Source organism: Dermacentor andersoni, chromosome 4 (genome assembly GCF_023375885.2).
Source record: "Dermacentor andersoni chromosome 4, qqDerAnde1_hic_scaffold, whole genome shotgun sequence".
Classification (NCBI taxonomy): Eukaryota; Metazoa; Arthropoda; class Arachnida; order Ixodida; family Ixodidae; genus Dermacentor; species Dermacentor andersoni.
The window spans coordinates 149713221-149735541 of record NC_092817.1 but is presented as its reverse complement, the minus strand read 5'-3'; the positions used below and the strand labels follow the sequence as shown (position 1 = coordinate 149735541).

At 47.7% G+C, this 22321-nt stretch overlaps 2 protein-coding genes across 3 annotated transcripts in view; both read right to left on the bottom strand.

The window, feature by feature from the left end:
• The window catches only part of LOC126537914 (snRNA-activating protein complex subunit 4-like), an 87082-nt gene that overhangs the window by 15986 nt on the left and 48775 nt on the right, over nt 1–22321 (bottom strand). For both annotated transcript variants that reach the window (XM_055074527.2, XM_050185019.3), the window contains exons 7-9: nt 20721–20876; nt 16065–16220; nt 12744–12995 (exon numbers count right to left, since the gene is read on the bottom strand). In XM_055074527.2, coding sequence (XP_054930502.1) covers nt 12744–12995; nt 16065–16220; nt 20721–20876 — 564 coding nt within the window. The remainder of the gene's footprint in view (nt 1–12743; nt 12996–16064; nt 16221–20720; nt 20877–22321) is intronic.
• LOC140217054 (uncharacterized) lies at nt 3944–12449 on the bottom strand. The gene is made up of 4 exons (XM_072287477.1): nt 12403–12449; nt 11297–11490; nt 7124–7317; nt 3944–6883 (listed from the first exon to the last, which is right to left on the bottom strand). The coding sequence occupies exons 1-4, from the start codon at nt 12447–12449 to the stop codon at nt 4499–4501; spliced, it is 2820 nt and encodes a 939-aa protein (XP_072143578.1). The 3' UTR covers nt 3944–4498.

Sequence of the window (22321 nt, the reverse complement as noted above, 5' to 3'; positions counted from 1 at the left end):
TATGAGTTTTGCTATAAGCTACCAATCTTCATTTTTCGTCTTCTACACAAAGAGGTAACTGTTGAAGGTTTCACTGGTGAAAACCTTACCAATACTAATAAAACCAGATTTGCAGAGCAGCAAAGCCTACTACTCCCAAAAGTTAGAACTAACTATGTATAGGAAACAAATCGCCTTTTTTGCCAGGATATCAAACTGGAATAGCATTTCATGTGAATTCAAATCACATTCCCCATGGCATTCGTTTTCTTTTTTACTGAAAAAATTATTGTTAGAAAATATACCTGGTTAATTGTTACAACACATCTTGTTGTTCTACTTATCTTTATTGGTTTCTTTTTTTCTCTCTCTCTCTCTTTATGTCTTTTTTTTTAGCAGAGTAATTATGCTAATGTCATTTCTGAATTAGACCGATGCTTCATTGTATAAAAAGCTCTGTTTAAATTATGTATAATAACTGTAAGCAACTGACTGCTGCATGTGAAAATTTAATAATATTAATATTTTTTATTAAGGTGTCCCCCCCCCCCCTTTCCCCCCCCCCCCGGACAGTTTAACTTTAGTACACCCTACCATGCTATTTATTCTGCACCTATTAAACGGTACCACATTACTGTAATAAATCTGAAGACTAAAGGTATAGCAGATTCGCTAAGGAAAGCAGACAGAGCAGTTCATAACACCCGAAACAGCTGGCTCAGAGTTTGCGAAAGCCACTACGTACAAGCAGTTAAATAGAATAAGTGCACAGCATCAACACATATCGTTCTTGGCAAGAAGTGCGGGAAACAGCGAGGGAGCAACACAACGTTAATGACGAAGCTGGGCAACTGCACTAAGCAACAATAGTGAAGCTACCAAAGCTAGAAATAATGAAGTTTGACAGGGATAAAATGAAATGGCAAAGATTTTGGCAGCAATTTGAAACAGCTGTACACAAAAGAACCTACTTGAACAAAAATAAGAAATTCACGAACATTTCATCATAGCTTACTGGGAAAGCGGCAGCTGCCGTGGAGGAACTACAATTTTCCGACAGCAACCATGGGAAAGCCATTGATCTATTCAAGCGGCAGTACGGAGAAGATGATGTGCTGGTAGAAGATCAAATGAAAGCACTAACTAACTTGAATACAGTAGCAAGCTGCAACGACCAAGACGGTTTAATAAAGCTGTCACAAAAGGTGCAAATGCACATGTATCGATTGGAATCCCTAGGCTTGAAGAGCAAGTCCTATACATCGATGTTGCTTCGGATCCTGAAAAGAGCTTTGCCAGTGGATACATACATTGGATTCCAGTTAAAACAAAGAGAAAAGTGGTAAGTAGATCTTCAACAAATGATCAGAATGTGGCTTCACATCTAGAAGATACTCTTAGGCGTTTGATGAAATACAGAGATGATCAAGTAGAGTGCAGAAAGGAATTGTGGACAGAAAGGAAAGAAAGCTACGGCAACAGAACTGAGCGTAAGCAGCAGCTACTCCTGGTGAAAGTAAACTCAGGAAGAGAAAACTTCTACTTGCCAGCTTATGAACATCTCACCAAGCGTTTCTATAGACTGCAATTATTTGGCGGAAGATAGAAAGCAATCACGTTAATAGTCACATTCTACTGGATACTGCCAACCAAAGATCATTCATTTGGAAAAGCTTGTCTGAGAAACTTGGCTGTAAAGTTAGAGGAAAAATAAAGACTCGATAGGCTTGTTCGGAGGAGGTCAAAATGAAAGAGTCATGAATTCGGTTGATGTTAAACTGAAAAGTGCCTACAGAAGTGAAGAAGTACTATTGGAAGCATTGGAGGTAGACATAATTTCAAAACACTATCGTTCCTGCCTATCTCACTGCAAAATAATTATGAAGAGGACAGATTCAAGCTGGCTCATGGTTCAAGTAGAAGCATAACCTGCATAGAAATTGGAATAGTACTTACTGGTGATGATGATGATGAATGTGGTGCTTTGTGGCGCAACGGCCAAATGTGACCAAGGAGTAACGAGAGGTAGATGTTACATGGCTGTAAAGGGGCCTAAAGAACAGTCGCTGTAAAGTGCATAAAACCTATACGAGATAAAATTATGCCAATGGTTAAGGAGCTGTACAATGGACCTGAAAGATACATTGTGAAATAATGACGATATAGTAAAATGTGTCATAGATAAACATTTGCAAGAAGCACTACTGCCTTAACAGAGTCTTTGAGATGCAAGGGCCTGGAGGCATGTGCTATACAAAACTCCAATCACAGTGGCATCCTCTGGAAAAAGGATGTCCTATGAATTTATGAGGCTAAAAACATGCAATTCGACTTCATTCAAAAACCCAAGAACTGCTTTGGTGTCGAAGAACGGTTCTGCACCAAGAAGCATTGCGAGATGGAGAGGGGTGTACTACTGGCAATATCATCATTATCATCATCATCAATATCATCATCATCAATATGCAGTGTCACAGCCACATTTGGCCCTGTTTAGTTTTTGATCATCATCATCATCATCATCATCAGCCTGGTTATGCCCACTGCAGGGCAAAGGCCTCTCCCATACTTCTCCAACTACCCCGGCCATGTGCTAATTGTGGCCATGTTGTCCCTGTAAACTTCTTAATCTCATCCGCCCACCCAATTTTCTGCCGCCCCCTGCTACGCTTCCCTTCGCTTGGAATCCAGTCCATAACCCTTAATGACCATCGGTTATCTTCCATACTCATTACATGCCCTGCCCATGCCCATTTCGTTTTCTTGATTTCAACTAAGACGTCATTAACTCGCATTTGTTCCCTCACCCAATCTGCTCCCTTATTATCCCTTAACGTTACATCCATCATTCTCCTTTCCATAGCTCGTTGCATCGTCCTCAATTTAAGTAGAACCATTTTCGTAAGCCTCCAGGTTTCTGCCCCGTAGGTGAGTACTGGTAAGACACAGCTGTTATACACTTTTCTCTTGAGTGATAATGGCAACCTGCTGTTCATGATCTCAGAATGCCTGCCAAATGCACTGTACTGGCAATATATAAGAGGAAAATGTCTCTTTATCTCAGCTTCGGCTTCCACAGACTCCAGGAGGACGTGGAGGATGGTCAGCCTCTCACTACATCTACCACCGATTGGAGGCTCATTTCCAGTCAGAAAAAAAATTATGGTTGCTACAGGTGTGTCCTATCCTGAGTCGACAGAATAGGACCTTAGTTCGTCGTGTTTGCGTTTTTGGGGGCCAGAAACCTAACTGTGGCTTAATCAAATGAAGCTTATTCTTTGTTTCCGCATCCTATAAGCGTTGCTAGCGGCTTTGCAGTTTTGCAGTTTCGTAAGAAGGGCTTCAGATCTGTGACAGGGACAGCAGCCGTAGGAATAATAGCTAGCGATGTGAGTGATGTGGCCATTTTGACAGCTAGTACATTACCCCCAATGCCTCTATGGCCAGGTACCCAGCATATTACTACATGTCTATGTGATAAATGTTGCATAAGAGTGAGTAAAGTCTATTGAAGACAGGATTTGTGTGCTTTTGTAAAAAAATTAACACTTTTACAAGACTTAACGAGTCTGTGAATATTATTTCTCTGTCAAGTTTTAACTTCTTTATATGTTTTACCGCAGACAGTACTGCATAAGCTTCTGCAGTGAAGATACTTGTTAGGGGGTTCAACACGTCAGATTTAGAAAAAGAGGGACCAACAACAGATTTTGAGCAAGGGTACTTTGATTGAAGTTCACGTAAATGCATAGCAATTTCGAGCTCAGGAGCATGCTTTGTGACCTCTACAAAGGATACGTCACATTCTATCACCTGCCACTCTCAGGGTGGCAATGGTTTACCTGGAGGCATTAGGCGATGGTCGTTGTTGTGTCGGCAGCGGCAGGCAAGCGGGGGGCCCCGACGGGCGAACGCGCGGCTAGCGCCGGCGCAGTGAAGGAGACACGGAGCTAACTGCTCCCGATGAAAACCGGAACGAAGACTCCGCCGACCTGCGGCTGTTTATTACTTATAAAGGCTTCACCTGCTAGATGGCACCTCCCGATTGGTCCAAGCTTGTCACATGACAGAAGGGGGGTGCGCCATCTAGCTAAGCAATTACAAAACATACATGTGCGATGACACAGAGATCTGACAGGGCGATGCTATACTAAATCATCCCCCCCTGGAAACAAAGTAAGCATACGGTGAAACGCGCACACATGACGCGCACTTAAGTCCAAAGGCAATTTCAGTTCGTTCCGCCCCACGGTCACACACGCGTGCACCAGATGCACACAAGGCATGCACTTAAGTCCACAACAAATTCAATCCATCGCTGCCCAAGTTCACATACACGTGCACCAGTCTTGGGCACCAAAACACAGGCAGTCACTAAGTCTGACAAAGAACACGCACAAAACTCACTGCACCGCAACAAGGAGCACATTTTATACCTGTGTTAATGAAACATGTGGACTGTCTGCTAAATGTCACAACGAGGCCCTTAGCCGTGGCATTTCGAAGACGGAAATACACTCTACACTACATAAACAAAATCATCGAGCCACGGAGGCCGTTTTCTGTCACGATGAGGACGCGTGCGTACCTCAGAAGAACTTTGGGGGTTGCGACGCGTATCGGTCGACTTCAAAGACCCAGTCGTCCCACTACTATTTCCCTCCCCCTGGTTGGACAATTGAATGTGGTTATCGCTCAAAGCTGGAGAGGGTTGCCCAGGAGGCTCCTCTCGAAGTTCCAGCAAGTCCTGGGAGGCTACCGATTCCCCCACGGAATCACAGACGACTGGTGACTGTGCAGACTCTGAAGTGATACAGTCAGACGAACTACTTAACTGATGCCTATGAAAGGACGATGTCACTACAGACAAGTCATCGGAATGACTATCCAAGTTTGAATAAGAGTACAAAAAGTTTCTATCACTTGTACACATTGTACTACCTGCTGGATCCTTCCTCACTACGGTTAACTTAGACACATGCCACGTCTTCCCATCACTGAGTAGAAAAGTAGATGGTCCTATCTGGGCCTTGACTTTACGAGGTTTACTGTACTTAAAAAATCCTTTTCTGTTAAATCTTATTCTGACGGTGTCTCCCACCTTGATACGAGTTGCCCGAGCACCTCTACATTTGTCTACGTACTGTTTAGTCTGCCACTGTTTCTGCAAGACCCTTTCTTGCACTTGAGACACAAGACTGTCCTGTTCTCGTAGATCTACACAGAGCCGCATGGTTCCATCCTTCTTGCGCACCACCACGAGTGGAGACACCCACTCAGTAGCCTCGACGCGCTCGATGACGTCGCAGTCCTCGAGACGTCGCAATTCATGTGTCACCTGGTCACGGAGGGCCAGGGGTAGTCGGCGCAACTTTGAAGATACTGGTTTCGCATCTTGCTGCCGATGAATTCGGTGCACAAAGTTGTTGACGAGACCCAACTCGTCACTAGAAAGGTGATCAAAACCCGGAGGCACACTTGTGGGGCTCTGTACTGAAGGAAGCGATGGTAGACGACATGTCAGCGACGTACCGTCGATCTGTATGCCCAAGCGTTGGATGGCGTCTAAACCCAGCAGTGATGTTCCTGTAGTCGTTACGTGGAACGTGACGGAGCATGATCTTTGGAAAAACTGGACAGTGGCTTGAAACAGGCCTTGAATGTCGATGCGTTGCTTGTAGAAATTTTTCAAGTCCTCTGTTTGTGACAGTCTGTGCTGTCGACCAAAGTGCTTTCCAAAATCTTCGACCGTCATCATTGAGACAGACGCTCCCGTATCCACCGGCAGTCGCATGGAGACGCCGTTCACTACGACTGGAACTTCCAAATCTTTTTTAGTTTCAAAAGCGCTTACCGTCAAGACAGACGCGGACGGCTGCCCTGCGGAAGTTGAAGACAGCGTCTCTGCGGAGGAGACGTGTTGAACAGTACGGGTTTTTCGGCATACTGATGCAAAATGGCCCAACGTGTGGCAGGCGTTGCACCGCCGGTTTCTTGCTGGACAATTCCTGTACGTTGCAATATGCTTCGTGCTGCCACACCGGTCGCATGCACCACGGTTCCCGGAGAAGCCATGTGCGAAATGTCCGTCGTCTCGGCGGCCTCTCGGAAGAAGGCCGCGGTCTCGGCGGCCTCTCGGAAGAAGGCCGCGGTCTCGGCGGCTTCTCGGAAGAAGGCCGCGGTCTCGGCGGCTTCTCGGAAGAAGTCGGTCGTCTCGGCGGCTTCTCGGAAGAAGTCGGCCATCTTCATGGCCTCCCGGACTACGTCGACCATCTTGGCGGCTCCCTGGAAGAAGTCTGCCATCTTGGCCCGTCGACGGAACGCCAAGTTGAGATGCCTCGATTCTTCGTACATTTTCGGAGCCGAACGCGCGGTTCGCTCGATGCAAGGCTTCTAACGAGCGTCCAATTTCTTCTGCCTTGTCCAGGGACAGGGTTTCGCCATGAGCCAGCAACTTTTCGCGAACGCTGACGTTCGCTACGCCATGTATTATCTGGTCTCGGACGCGCTCGTTGTAGGCTGTGCCGAAGTTGCACTGTACCGCCTTCTCCTTCAATGCGGTCACGAATTCCAGGAATCCTTCTCCCTCGAACTGCCTTCGACTGGTGAATTCGTGCCTCTCCGCCAGAACATTTGTTGACGCGGCGAACAGCCGGTCAAGCCGCTGCAAGAGTTTCTGGAACTCTGACGCTGGCGGGACCGCATCACTTGACGTTGACGCTGCGCCGGTCGACTGCCTTGCTGCTTCGCTTGAAGCTGACGCTGCGCTGGTTAACTGCCTTGCTGCTTCCTGCTCCTCGTCTGCAAAGTACTTTCGTTGTCCCTCACGCCCGAGAGCGCTGACGAGCGCGGACGCTCGTCGCGCGTCCGTCCAGTCGCCACCGCCGGCCGCTTCGAGGTGGGCCTGAAAAATTTTTTTCCAGCGATATCAAGGGATTAACGGTGGGCCGGGCACTTCAAGAAAAACGGGAAGGTTCGCAGTAAAAGCCATGCCGGGTAGCGTGCAGGAGGCAAGCCGGAGCTCGCCGCAGGAATGGGGCAAGAACAAAGGGGCGAGTAGGCCTAGGCTCGGAAGCCTCGCGACGCCGAGTGCGTCGGCGGCGTTTGCCTGCCGTGCGGACACGGGAAGGGTCGCTTCACTTACGAAGCTCGTTGGTGTCCCGGGGCTTCGGTCGGAACCGCTGCGGGAATCCCATCCTCGTCGCCAAAAGATGTTGTGTCGGCAGCGGCAGGCAAGCGGGGGGCCCCGACGGGCGAACGCGCGGCTAGCGCCGGCGCAGTGAAGGAGACACGGAGCTAACTGCTCCCGATGAAAACCGGAACGAAGACTCCGCCGACCTGCGGCTGTTTATTACTTATAAAGGCTTCACCTGCTAGATGGCACCTCCCGATTGGTCCAAGCTTGTCACATGACAGAAGGGGGGTGCGCCATCTAGCTAAGCAATTACAAAACATACATGTGCGATGACACAGAGATCTGACAGGGCGATGCTATACTAAAGTCGTGAATTGAGGCACCCATTTCTTCGCTAAGTTTTCTCACACGCAGTGAGAAAGGTAGCGTCATAGAGGGTCTGTTACGAAAAATTGTAGCATGCGTTGTGGGAGATACGGGGTTCTCCTCCGTACTCTTGGGACAAAGGAACGACAACACAGTAGTGCAAACAGTCACAAGGGCATTTATTGCACCTTTCATAGATCAATGCCTGCTAGCCGAGTGGCTATCCACAAAACATGCCGATGGGCGCGCGACAAATCTAGAAGTCCGACTCACCGCGAGCGAGCGAATATGTTCGCCCCATGCTGGATCCCAACGCCTGGTCGTTCGCGTGTTCGGTCACGCCAACGGAGGCGCGCTCGAAGGCCGCCACGCGAGGCGGTCTCGCAGAAGCATGGGTCGCCGCGCGCGCGTGGGACGTCCACGCCGTTCGCCCGACCCGCCGGGAAAAAGGGTCGCTCCACCCGCGGCACGGCACGTCCGTGCTGCTTGCTGTCTCCAACCCAAGAGAGCGCGCCTTGTCTCTCCCGCCGAGGGTAACCCCGCAGCCGCGCAACACTAGCGCCATCTCTCGGACTGCGCCTGTACCACTCGGACCGCCGAGTGGTACAGGCCGCACTACAGGAGACGCGCTATGCGGGAAAAACATCAGGGGAGGCGCGAGGGTCGCGCAACCCCACATCCCCCCAACCTTAAATCACTTCTTATTCCGGCGAAACATGTGACACGGTCTAACATCAACACGTGCTTCGCGAACAAGGTGGTACATGCAACAGTGGCCGCGCCGGGGAAATGTCCACAAGCTGTCCATAACATGCGAGCCGACTGTCCTTGGGTACACCGCTGGCGTCCGCCGGTCACAGCAGCAGCTTTGCGACTCGACGGCACGATCCCAGGCCAGGACTCCGGAGACGACGACGCAGCAGTCGGTACGAGCAAGCGTCGCTCGCGCCGACGCGCCCTGCTGGCAAGAGCCGCCGTAGCTGTCGGTGACCGCTGGCTCCTTTGTCCGCCGCCGAGGGTTGTGAGCTGGATGCAGGAGGCCGCCGAAGTCGCTGCGCCGAACTGGCCACAGCATCACCATCGCCCGGGGTGACTCGATCGTACTCCGGGCAGCAGCGCAGACCATGTGCAGGTGACAGCAAGCCAGGGGTGACTCCAATCACGCTGCGTAAACTCAACACACTCGGCAAACACTACAGTAGTGCAAGGGAGAGGAATTCTGCATGCGCATCGCCCACGTGGTACGATGTTCAACTCGGCTAGCAAAAGATCGGGCAGCTACTCAGATGCTAAGTTCACGTGAACGAAGCTCGCTTCCTTGAGCCGAACGAGTAATTTCAATTCGTGCGAGGCTAAATAGAATGAGGGAAGCAAATTGCAACGCCTCAACGCCACGGTCCACCAGGTTGTGTCCCTCCACGTGCGACAGGCAGCTTCGTAAAGCCTTAGGCCTAAATCGTCGCTACTCTGACAACAACCGGCATCCAAAAACAACACCCAAAATGGGCGCAAAACAGGCAGCCGCGAGGAGACGTTAGCTCTGTGAGGTGGTCCTACTCCGCTCGGTGCACACAGCATCCGAGTTGACGGCGCCCACCGTCCCAGACGGTGTCGGAGCGCCCGGTGCCAGGCCGCAATACCAGTCAGCCCGTCGTGGCACCCGTGGCCCGCGGCCACCCGGCTCCCAGAGCCGCGACTTCACCCGAGTCAAAGAGATAGAACAAGCTATTTACATAAGAAATTCGGACCACCCACGAGGCTTCCGTACTCACTCGCTTCAGGCTTGCCACTGCTCCGCGGGCACTCAGCCTCGCTCTCCCAGGATGCAGACCACGTGGCTCTCGTACCGACGAATGTCATTAAAAAAAAAACACTTGCGAAAAGGCTTAGCATGCTGATAAGTTCAAACACACTACAGCCACCGTCGCCTCGCTCAAGAAAGCACGCCGCCGACGCTAGCGATCAAAATCCACGCTAGGCCTACGCTTCGGTTCAAACAAAGGTCTTGAACGAAGCAACACTTAAAATTATCGTCCGATGCCCCAAGAGCCCCACGTTGGGCGCCAGATGTGGGAGATATGGGGTTCTCCTCCGTACTCTTGGGTACAAAGGAACGACAACACAGTAGTGCAAACAGTCACAAGGGCATTTATTGCACCTTTCATAGATCAATGCCTGCTAGCCGAGTTCATATCCCCAAAACATGCCGATGGGCGCGCGACAAATCTAGAAGTCCGACTCACCGCGAGCGAGCGAATATGTTCGCCCCATGCTGGATCCCAACGCCTGGTCGTTCGCGTGTTCGGTCACGCCAACGGAGGCGCGCTCGAAGGCCACCACGCGAGGCGGTCTCGCAGAAGCATGGGTCGCCGCGCGCGCGTGGGACGTCCACGCCGTGCGCCCGACCCGCCGGGAAAAAGGGTCGCTCCACCCGCGGCACGGCACGTCCGTGCTGCTTGCTGTCTCCAACCCAAGAGAGCGCGCCTTGTCTCTCCCGCCGAGGGTAACCCCGCAGCCGCGCAACACTAGCGCCATCTCTCGGACTGCGCCTGTACCACTCGGACCGCCGCGTGTGCGGCGAAGCCGCACTACAGGAGACGCGCTATGCGGGAAAAACATCAGGGGAGGCGCGAGGGTCGCGCAACCCCACAGCGTCAAGTCGCTAACGGTTATAAAATACTGATGTTCCTTACTAGAGTTCACTCTGAGAAAATAAGTGAAGCTGATGCATGTTCTCTGAAAATGGAGTGACCACTCATCTGACTCTACGTATAGACTTTCGACAGGGTTTGCTCTAATGCGCCAGTGGCCAGGTGGATACCCAGATGGTGGACGAGGTCAACATCTTTAGCGCGCTTGGGGCGGCAGAGTGATATACCGCGGCACCATAGTCCAATCGTGACCGAATTAGGCTCCTGTAAAGATTCAATAAACACTTCCTGTCACTACCCCATGTTGTGTGGGATAGGATTTTAAGTAAGTTCATTGTTTTTAGGCATTTTGCTTTAAGACATTTTATGTGGGGAACGAAAGTAAGCCTGGAGTCATGTAACGCCTAGAAACTTTTGCTCTTTGCTGACAGGTATTTGTTGTCTGCACAGTTCTACAAAAGGGTTTGGAACCAGGCCTCTCTTTCTTGTAATGTGAACACAAGAACTTTCGGGGGGGTTGATTTTAAATACATTTTGGCCTGCTCACTTGGACACCTTGTTTAAGCCCTGCTGTACCTGTCTCTTACACACTGTAAGGTTGCAAGATTTGAAACCTATTAGCATGTCGTCTACATAGACAGAATAAAAATATATGCTGGTAATGATGTACAAAGTGTGTTAATTTTAATGGCAAAAAAAGTGCAACTGAGTACGACACCCTGGGGTACCCCAGTTTCCTGAATGAATGTACGCAACAGAGCATGACCTACTTTTACCCGAAATGTACGGTTGTGTAGGTAGCTTTCAATAATGTTTAACACGTTGCCGCGGATGCCCAGCACCGACAGGTCGTGCAGAATTCTGTACCACCAAGTTGTATCGTACGCCTTTTCCATATCAAGAAACATGGATAAGAACGAGGTATTGCGAATGTTTGCTTCGACGCGCACATGCGCACAAGATGGTCGGTTGTAGATCGTCCTTCCCTAAAGCCATATCGAAATGGGTCAAGCATTTTGCTGGACTCTAGAAAATGTATGAGACGGCAATGGATCCCTTTCTCAAAAAGCTTACAAAGGCAGCTCGTAAGCGCTATTAGCCCGGAGAACAAACTACAGGGGCCCTGCGAGCGCCACTCGCGTGACGTCAGGGCACGGACTCGCACCTGTCGTCTGCTGAAGTTCGGTCGGTGTCCGGGTGCCTTCTGCAGTGTTTTCGCTTCTTTCGGGACATGCCGCACCACCTAGTGGCACTCCTGAGAAGTCCTCGCGTAGCCTTGGAGACAAGAAGTTTGGCATGCCAGTGCCTGCGGACTCCTCGCTTGCCGCACACTCAGTGACCCAACTTAGCGAGAGGTTCCTTGAAAAGCAGCACATACCGAGTGCGTTCATGGCGCAGCTCACTAAAGTGTTTATGTGAAAGGCATTCGTTGAAAAGTGTAATATGTGCAGTGAATTTGTGACGCAGCTTGCTAATATATTGGGTTGCTGTCCTAGGGAAACCCTTGTGACGCGGCTTCGGTGCCACTCAGCATCGCAGAAATTTAAGGGATCTCTTTTGCCATTGTAGAGCAGCACATTCCTAGTGGCACACATGCATTGCTCCAAGTTGGCATCTAGTGTACGGCTAACTCAGAGTGCGAGCTACTAGGACAAAAGCAAAGGCACGAGAAGAGACAAGACACAACGCCGAATCAGGAGTTAAGATGCCGAAGAGAGCCCCTTGCACTAGAAGTTAAACTTAATCAGAAGTGAAAAATGGGCGAGCTGGTATGGACGGCATCTAGTGGCACTGCCGAGAAGTTCGCCCATGGCCTCCAAGACGAGAAACGTGGCACGCCAGTGCATGCAAACGCTGAGGATTATTCCCTTGCTTGCTGCACACTGACACGTGCACAGTGACCCAAGTTGGCGAGAGGTTCACCGAAGAGCGTCACTTACAGAGTGCATTAATGGCGCAGCTCGTTAAAGAGTTGGCGTGAAAGCGCTCACTGAAAAGCGGCACATACCCAGCGCACTTGCGGCACAGCCTGCTAAATGCATCTCGCTGTCCTTGAGGAACCCTTGTGATGCGGGTTCGTTTCTGCACAGCATCAAATAAATTTAAGGGATCTTTTCATCACTGTAGAGGCAGCAGATTCCCAACCGCACCTACCTAGTTACCCAAGTCTGCATCAAAGACATTCTTAGAAGACCAGTACAACATACCATGTGGCACAAACCCAGTGCCCGGCATCAGCGTCAAAGAGTTTTTTTGAACAGCTGCACTTACCCGGTCTTGCCTCTACAGTGACCCATGTCAGCAGGAAAGAGGATCATTGACGAGCAGCATGCATGTACACACTGTCGCATACTCAGCGACACAAGTTGGTCCGATGGTTGGTTTCAAGCCCTGTTACCTCAGCACAGCAGCCCGATACACTACCCATCCAACCACGGACTACCCAGTGACCCAGGTAGGCGGGAAAACAGATACAAATATACAAACAACCAGATAGATATCACTTGAAAAGTGTGTGAAGTACCTAAAGAATCCTAATGCATTAACAATCTGCCCTTGGCTAGCACGCCACACTGGGGCATTGGCCAGCCTACTTGCAGCAGTGTGGTTACCTTGGCTATCAGCAGTGCAGCATGCCTCAGCCTTGGGGTGCAAAGCCGGTGGATGATGCGTCGGAACACCTCCTGGCGTCTTTGCAGGCCCATAAAGCGGGCACGCTTTGCTGCACTCACAGGGACTGCAAGGTCTGGCTGGGTGCGCTGCAGGTCGGCCACGGTTGGGTGCTTGGTGCCCAGTGTCTCGCTTAGCTGCCGGTAACGCGCCAGGGACGAATCGGCGGTCCGCCAGGGCATCCCCTCTGCCACCTGCACCAAGAGGGCCAGTCGACCTAAGGGGTAGCATTGAAGCCAAGGATGGCAGCCACAACCAAGGCTTTCTTCCGTGACGTGGTTCCTGCTCTTGGCCACCCATGCCCTAGTTCGCTACACCCCATTTCTTACGCAGCAGGCAAAGCGACAAAGGCTAGAGAGGCTTCTCTTACCGCTCGTATTTGCGAGCAAAGAGTAGTGTGTCACACATAAAAAGAAGACATAGGTGCGCATCACATAATTCAATGTAATGTTAGGTTTCGTACTTTTATGCCACAAAATAAATATTATTACATAGAAAGAGTTACAAATCTGAACCTACTTACCACCAAATGAGCAGAGTTACACTTTTTTGTGACGAACTGCCAAACAGCACACCCCTTGCAATCAAAGCCTATTGTGTCGCATGCTAGAAGCACGAAGGTGCCCAAATAATATACGATTCGACATAACCTTACGTCCACAAGTTCTACTTGTAGTACTACAAACATAAAGTAGTTATATTGCAAAAAGCTTCGCAGATCGAAAACAAGTGCACTGCGAAGCTCGCAGAATAGGACCTCTATGACTGTGTCACTTGCCTGGCAACATAGCATTGCCTGCTAAGTATAAAACAAAGTATAGGCAGCAAGATTCCTGACCGCCGTGCCACCTGCATGCAGCTTGGCATGTTGGAAATGGAAGACACTGTCCAGCATTGTGCAGGCTGATATGGGCTGATGCCGCATTTTATTCACGCGTTTTCGCTGCGTGCGGCATATTGGAGCGCGCATGTTGAATCTGAAACTGTCAGCGGCGTCCTATTTGTTTTGCATCCTATTGATGAGCGCGAGCACTTGTAGCCCACAGTAATGTATTTTATACCTACGAAAACTAGTGTAGCACGAGACTGAACCTTTTGCCTGATGCAGTCAAAGCTTATTGTCGCCTTCTTGTTTAATACTTCGATGTTTCTTGTTTCGTTTACGTGTAGGATTCAAGTGCACTGTAATAAATAATCAATTCACGTGGCTGCTCTCATGAAATTCACGAATTGAGAGATCAGTGGTTTAATGCTCTTTCGAGCAAGGGATCACTGATAATCTTAAACTAGCACTTTTGTTTCCACATAATCAGGTGCCAGCTGTTGATTTGTTGGTCTTTAGAAAGTGCTGAAGGCAGAAATGAAAACTGCATCCTGTGAGGTATATTGTATTTTCCAGTCTATAAGTCGCACCTTTGTATAAGAAGCCAACAAACACTGACACCAAGGACAACATAGGGGAAATTACTTGTGCTTGATAAATGGAATAAAGAAAGGACAAATTTACGGAAATGAAAGCGGATGAAAAAACAACTTGCCGCAGGTGGGGAACGATCCCACAACCTTCGCATTTCGTGTGCGATGCTCTACTAATTAAGCTACCGCGGCGCCGTTTCCCTATCCAATTTTTTGTGTATTTGTGTTTCCTAGTAGAACCCTGGGAATGTTAGCCAGCACCATTACTCACATACCTTGGCGGCGGATGTAGATCGCATTCTCGGGACACCTGTGGCAGAAAGGATGTTGCAGCAACATCAGAAACTTGTCATCTGTCATGTAGTGTCTTTCCTTTCCAGGCTCTGTCACCGCAGAAAATATTTGATTTTATGTATGTGCCACTTAAAGTTGCTAAATTGAGTACTGTTATTGACAAATTTTTCTTACACAGAAGGGACTGCATGTGAGAGCTTTGCTACAAAGGCTGTCAGTCTAGCATTGAATGACTGAATGAATGACCATTGAACGACTAACACATTGAACGGTTTACTTGTGTTTTGTGTCAGTCTCCTAGAGCATAATGCAAGGAGCTCTGGCTTATTAAGCTTGTTGTATAGAGGCACAAACTCTTTTGCAATGTCTCTGCTGAAAGCTAGACAATGGTCATGGCTCTGAAAACTTGCCAGCATCAAGCAAGGCTTCGTGCTGGTTGTAATTCTGGCATTTACCAATCGTAATCTGATCGATTCCCGAGTCCCACTTTCTGTATCACTTTGCCAGTCAATCCAAACTTGCCTCGATTTATTAGTACTTTTTTTTGTTGTTGTTCTCTTTCCATCAAACAGAGTTCTAGTTTTGGTCTGCCAGTCAATCTAGATTTGTCACGACCTAAAATACTTTTTGCCACTGCGCTGTAGCCTTGATAGGTCTCTTATGGCTAAAAAGCCCAAAGAACGTTCTTTCAACGGGGGCATTCATTCCATGTACCGTTTCTCTAAGACTTCGCGACGGCGTTACTAGCGTTCACGGGTGCTTCTGACAACAAGCATGCACCCTCGTGAATTGAAACTAAGATAATTTTCTTCCTTTTTATAGTGCAGAGAGCAATCAAAAACCTTAAAAAATGGGAAATGCTTATTTTCGGGGGAAATCTTGATTTTAGGCTCCCCACCCTCCATCCCCCTTTATCGCTCAGTTCAAACTGGGACATTCACTGTCTAGAGGGGAGTGGAAGTTCCTGCCACGAAAATACTGTTGCCTGCTCTTTATGTTGCCTGAGCTATTACCAGCTCTCGAAGCAGGGTGAAAAATAGGACAGCGCAGAATATTTTACAAGCAATGTGCGGAGTTTGCACTAAATTACACACCCACGCAGTCATCTGCTTCCCCACTTTTATGCAGTTTCCTGAACTCACACCAAGTTAGCATGATTTTAGCTTTCATGACAGCTCATCCTTCATGACATAATACTGGTGCTTGGTGCGGTGCTTGTTGAACAGAACCAGGTATATTCTCACAGCCTCTATTAACATCTCCGCTGTCCCATGACTTGACAACATCCTTTTGAGATGACTGTGAGATCCTGAGCTTGAATGCAGTTGGCATCATTTGTAGGCTGCCATGAGGGACGACTCAGTTGCTTACTCGCATTCTGATTGGCCCACGAGGGACTCAGGCGGCAGAAATCAGTCTGGAAACGATTGGCGCGAAGAGGGCCTTTCCAACGAAATTTTTCACTGCTGCTGAATGGGATTCTGCACTGCTCTGGACACTGTACGTCTCAATTCGGACGTGCCTTTTAAGAGGAATCTGCTCTTGGAGCTCACCTTGGACCACTGGGCGACTCCATGTTTCCGCACCAACTGCAACAGGCAGTAGTCCTCATCAGGAGTGTACACTCCCGACATAATCCTGGGAGCAAAATGATCCTTGTAGTGGTCCCTGCACTGGCCAGCTGTACGGCAAGGAAGTAGGGTTGCCACCTGCAACCATCGTCACCACATTGGTCAGCTGCTACTAAAAGGATGGCAAAAACAATGGCAGCATGTTTGGCACAGCAAGCTTCGCAACTCCAGTTTTTCCATTCAAATGCATGCAAAATGTGTAATGCTTTCATAATGCTTTCATTAGTAGGCATTTATCAAGCATCTATCATACTTAAGAGAGAAAGCTGCATTTTAAGGACATGAATTGTGCAGTGCAAAATTTTTATTTATGGCCAGGAATGGTAAAATGAGGCAAAGGATTTAAGCGCAACATTTACAATGTCTCAACTCCGCACCAAAAACATATCTCAAGAGTCTGTAGACTGCGCCTGTTGGTTGTGCAGCTTGCGCGAAATCGCTATTGTTAATGCGAGTTTTGCAAAGTCCAATTGCCAAATTATTGGCATATAATTCAGAGTGATGTATAATGTATCAATTTGGTTGATTTACACAACCAAACAGATGTAGTAAACAGCATTATATTGGTTTTTATTGCCAAGCTAGAGTGTCAAACTTAATATTTCATTCCTTTCTCACAAAACCTTAAAACATTTTTCAAAAAATTCTCCCAACAGATTGGAGATTGGAACTACTTTCTAAGAAAGTAACAAAGAGAGAGAGAGTGAGATGCAAATGAGAGAAAGGCAGGGAGGTTAACCAGAGTTAAAGCCTCCGGTTTGCTATCCTTTACTAGGGGAGGGGAAAGGGGAAGTAAAGATGGGAAGAAGAGCAGGGACAAAAAGAAAGGCATGAATGTAAGAACCTCCCTAAAGTTAGTATAGAGGACCCCAAACAAAACAATTTCTCCGCTCCTGCATCTTGAGACAGGAACTAGAGTTAAAAAGTTCTCAAGGCAAAACAATGTACAGCTCCTATGATTAAAACAGAGTAGTGAGCTGGGTTTAGTTGGTACAGATTCAACTGCTAGTATTATACTCCTTCATAATTAAACTCTCTAAACACTGCTGTGGACTTTCACTTTGACTCACTCATGCCGACATGAAATTTGTAAAATGTGAAATGAGAAGATGGCAGGTAGATCATAAAATAATTTATTTATATACCCCAAGCGCCATTTCTGCGTCGTGCAGTGAACAAGCCACAAAGATTTTCATTGCATTACAGCCCTGAAAGTCAACCTAAATGCTTGGGCTTTCTTGTTTTGCTTTCTAGGCACACATACACTAACTGGCCAATGGTTGCTCACCGCAGATTTAAATTCCACCTTCCTTGAAAACTAGGTGATCTCTATAACTCAAGACTTTTTTAGGCTCGTAGAGCAGCTCAGAAAGAGCAAGAAGGAAGGTGGAAAGGGTAATGAAGGGGAACGGAGAACAGAGTGAGTGCTAACTTCCAATTGATGGTTTATTTCGTGACACAGAAGGCTACTTATACACTCGGCGAACCATGTGACATCAAGAGATTACACAAAACCTAGCAACAAAACTGATAGTAACAATGTGAAAACACATTCAGACAGCCTGTGGCTGCAGTCAGAGATACACCAATTCATTGCTTGATAATGATAATGAAGGTGAGCTTACACATGCATGGCCCAGACCTATGATAGCCTTTGCTTCGATGATTTCTCTTGTGAGCTGATTACGACTACAACCTAGAATAACGCATTCCTATAAGACAGGTTCACAACCACACGTTTTGCAGTGCTGCGCAAGAAACCCCCCAGCTGTTAATACAATTCTTAGCATTGTAACCATGTTTGTGCAGCCTGTCATTCAGACATCGGCCAGCTTGACCAACGTAATGTTTTCCACACTTGAGTGGAAAACAATAAACAACACAAAACTTTTTCATTACCCCTTCCACCTTCCTTTTTGCTCTTTCTGAGCTGCGCTACAAGCCTAAAAAAGTAATGACATACCAACTCGCCCAAACTGCCACACTTCTATAATGTTCTATAAGTCGACCTCTCTTGACTACTAGCCAAAAAAATTATCCTTTTGTTGTTCAAGCTTCAAATCAAACTTGCTGTATACCACTTCTATATTTACCTACTTGTTGTGTTTGTTATGTTACATTTGTGTTGTATTCCCCCCCAACCCCCCACCACGCAAAAAGTATTTTTTGGCGAGTTTGTTGGCCCAGAAGACCTGTGTCTCCGCCTAAACGGGGTCTTTAACCTTTTAATTGGCAAGAAAGACTTGATCTGAAATGCTTTTATTGCTTTATTCCTTCTTGATATTGTTCAAATACATACCAAATGAAATATGAAAGGGTTTCTCTGAAAACGAGGTGAGATAAAGTTGGTCAAAAATATTGTTGACCAGATGGTTAGAGGCGAATGTATGGTCCAAAACTTGTGTTTGGTGCTTGCTTTGACAAGGTAAATGTGTGTTTTCGGGATGCACCTCTATGAAGAAAAAAAAATTGCTTTCTACAACAAAGGAAAAAAATTTCACACTAGTGATAATATGACCACCACGTCCACTAAGACAATATAGATGAGGTCTTCGGATTTTGTCACCAAAACATCTGCTGCTGCTCACGATCAACATTCTTGTGACTACCACCACTGTTGAGCACGTACATAAATTAAGGTAAATTGAAAGGCACAGACCAATATTTCATTTTGTCTAGTGTTTGCAAATATTTTTGAACGGTCAACAATATTGTTGAGCTGCCAGTTAAAGGGTTAAGGAAATAAAGTTATATGGTGCGATATGATGCTTGCAAACTTCCACCTGATATAGCTAGAACATGGTGGTCTTTAATGTTTAGGAACTTTACTGCTACAGGCATGTCTGTCGTTTAAGCTTACTGCAGTGTTTTGGCATCGGTCCCATGCCCAGTAGCTATATATACTTTTCGTTGGCAGGGAGAAAGCAACTCCTTTCTAGCCTGTTACGTGCGAATACAAAAGCATGTGCTGCAGTTTCTGCAGTGCTTTTTAGAGAGCATCATGTGAGTTCCCAACAGTTTAAGAGGCCACTATGGCGACATGCGGGGAGTTCTCGTTGGAAAAAAATTACTGACGATTACGATACTTTGTGATGCTAAATTTGAGTGCAGCTCTATACATGTTTTCAATTCGCCATATATTGGCTGGCGTGGACAATCTGCCTCATGCAGCATGTTGCAAACGGAGCGAAGCGTGGCGCAATTGCCTCGCTAATCGGGTGGTCACGAGAGGCGGATGCGGGCGATGCGTGGGCTTGATTCACAGGCAAGCCACCGCAGACAGACCTCCCAGACGACGCGCCCTACTCTGGCGGCATCTCGTAGCCATCGTCGCCGCAGTGCACCTCTTGCAAGGCACTGCACTTTTCTTCTGATGTTTTTCGCCATACTTTCCTCCGCTTCTCACCTCACGCTTCCACTGCACTCTCCTCCTCCACTTTCCTCCTTTCTCGCACTGCATTTTTCATCGCCCGCTGTGCTCTGCATTTGCTCTTTCATCCGCTGCATGCGTCTGCTCGGTTACACTGATGGTCGCCACAGGAATAGGCGCCTAAGAGTTGTGCTCTAATATCTAAACAGCACTTTGAAAGTCCAGAAATCATCCTAGCACAAGAGATGTGGCTGCTTCCGTTGACACCCCCATGGTAGCTTTAGTGGCTATGGTATTGCACTGCTGAGTTCAAAGAGATGGGTTCAATCCTGGCTGCCGCAGCCGCATTTTGATGGGAGCAAAGCGCAAGTTAAAGAACACCAGGTGGTAAAAATTAATTCAAAGTCCCTCACTATGCAGCGGGTCATAATCAGATTGCGATTTTGGCACGTAAAACCTCACAATTCAATTATTATTTTTTACTTCCATTGAGCACAACTTCAACATTTGGGGCACGACGCATATTTATTTTGTCCAAAACACAATGGTCCTGTAGAGTATGCGGGGATGCCAGAACAAGTGCACTTTAGTCTGTGAAATTACAGCTCGAGTAAGACAAGCATTTGACAACTAACTAAACATGGGGCCATCCAGAGAAAGCCACCCAGCAAGCATGTGACATGCTCTTGGCTGTGCAACCAAAAAACAGTGCACACCAAGCTGCCGGCATGGCCCTTGCCATAGAGTTTTTCATAATTACTTGGGGGGAGATCTGGCACTGCTATGCTTTTGCACGCATGCGAATGCTAAGAAGTGGTGACTTCAGGCTGGCATATTTGTTGGGGAGGTAAACACTACACGTCGAAGGCACATTTTGCTAGCAGCATTTTATCTGTCACAATGGTTTGCTTTTTAGTAAACAGCATGTAAAATTGAGATTCTTTTATATAATAATGTGAAACGATTTCTTGATTAAACCACAACAGTTAGCGATGGGTTGAGCAACAACGAGGGGCATTCACCAAGTTTGTACTGTCGGTACCGTAAATTTGGGAGCACACGTACACAATAGGGATCAAAATTAACGCATGTCTCTCCTCACACAGATGGTGGTGCTTGATTTCCCTCTAGATAGCATTGGCAGAAACAAGGCCACTGGCAATCCTGCAAAGTATCCAGCACTGCCTCCTGCACAAAGAGAGACCTACCTTTGGCCAGCCGCCCTCTCCGTAGATTTTCATGGCCATGAGCAGCATGATATCTTCCTCGACGGCCCAGGGACCATGTAGCATCTTGGGGTGCATGGACCGTTTGTAGTGGTTCATCACCTGCCTCATGGACCGGCTGCCCATGAAGTGCGTCACCTGCAAGAACCAGCAACTGTGGCAAAGGCGTAGCCAGAAACCACGATCAAGGTCTACCCAACAAAGAAAATTGGCCGACGAAGGCACCACTGACTAAGCTGGGCCAAGAGCAGCGCACAACATCAAACAAGCCTGATGGTGAGTAACCCGTTGACAAGTGAATAAGAAAAAAAAATTGACGATGCATCCACCCTTCAGAGATGATTGGCGACTTTAATGCTACAGTCAAATCTTGATAATTCAAACTTGAAGGGGCCAGAAAATTTGTTTGAATTAAAGGAAGCTTAATGAAGACTTAATGAAGACTTAATGACTTACGTGCAGCACTGCATTAGGAAGCTCATGTGCACCGAGCCGACACACAAGTGACGAGTTCTGAAAGTGTGGCTTCTCGGCAATAAAGCATGTGCTGCCGTGAAGCCACAGTTTTGAGCAAAATTTTCACTGCTGTGAGGTCAACACCCTAAGGAAAAATTTGCATATGACGTGCAACCCGACTTCACTGTTGACTTTTTCTGAATTTTTGGCGCAGGTTATATTCACCAAGATACGGCACCTGCAACAAGAGACTGGAGCAGCAGCTGGCACATGGCCGCACTGCCGGGTCGCAAGCACCGCCGTGTGAGTTGGTGCGCTACTGAGAGCACAGCTGCCATCGCAGTTGTTCTATTTACAAGGCATTTTCACACACTGAAACACACATAATTTTGTCAGGACTAAAGCGTCAGTTTGAACTAAGCCAGTTTAAATTAATGAGATTTCACTGTATTCCACTTACCGTTGGTGGGTAATTTTTGATGACATGTTTTATACAGTTAAACCTCAATATAACTTCAATATAATAAAATTCATGATATAACAAGGTATTTAACTTCTTACTATATCTTTTTCGATAGAACACCATGCATTTTGAGCCTCAACATAACGAAGTGTGTTTATGCACGACTTCAATATAACGAAATTTCACTCCTGCTACGAAGGTATGCCAAGGAGAAAAATGGAAACTGCCACAGACACAGATGATCAAATGGTTGAATTACATGCCGGTGCTTGCATTTGCACTTCTCAAATTGCACGCCGCACGACAGAGTGCAGGGCCTGAAGCAAAGCAGAGTAGCAGCAGGATGCTCGTGCCATCATATTCCGCATAAAGTTCAAGTGCAATCCGATCTTACCTTGCCCCATAAGTTGTGGGTGCGAGGGAAAGCGTGCGAGGGTAAGTCAAGAAGGACAACGGCTTGATGCGCGCCATAATAAGCAAGGAGAGGGAGCAAGTGTGTAGTAATATGATAACACGCACTGGGGGGAGGGGGGAGAAGTGGAGGGAAGGTGAGCACGCGTCTCTTCCTCAAGTACGGCTTCGGCTTGACATAGCTGTCATATGCAGCTCATGCACAACTATCTTGGAGGAAATCTGAGTCTGGAGCAAAGACTGGGCTAGCTGA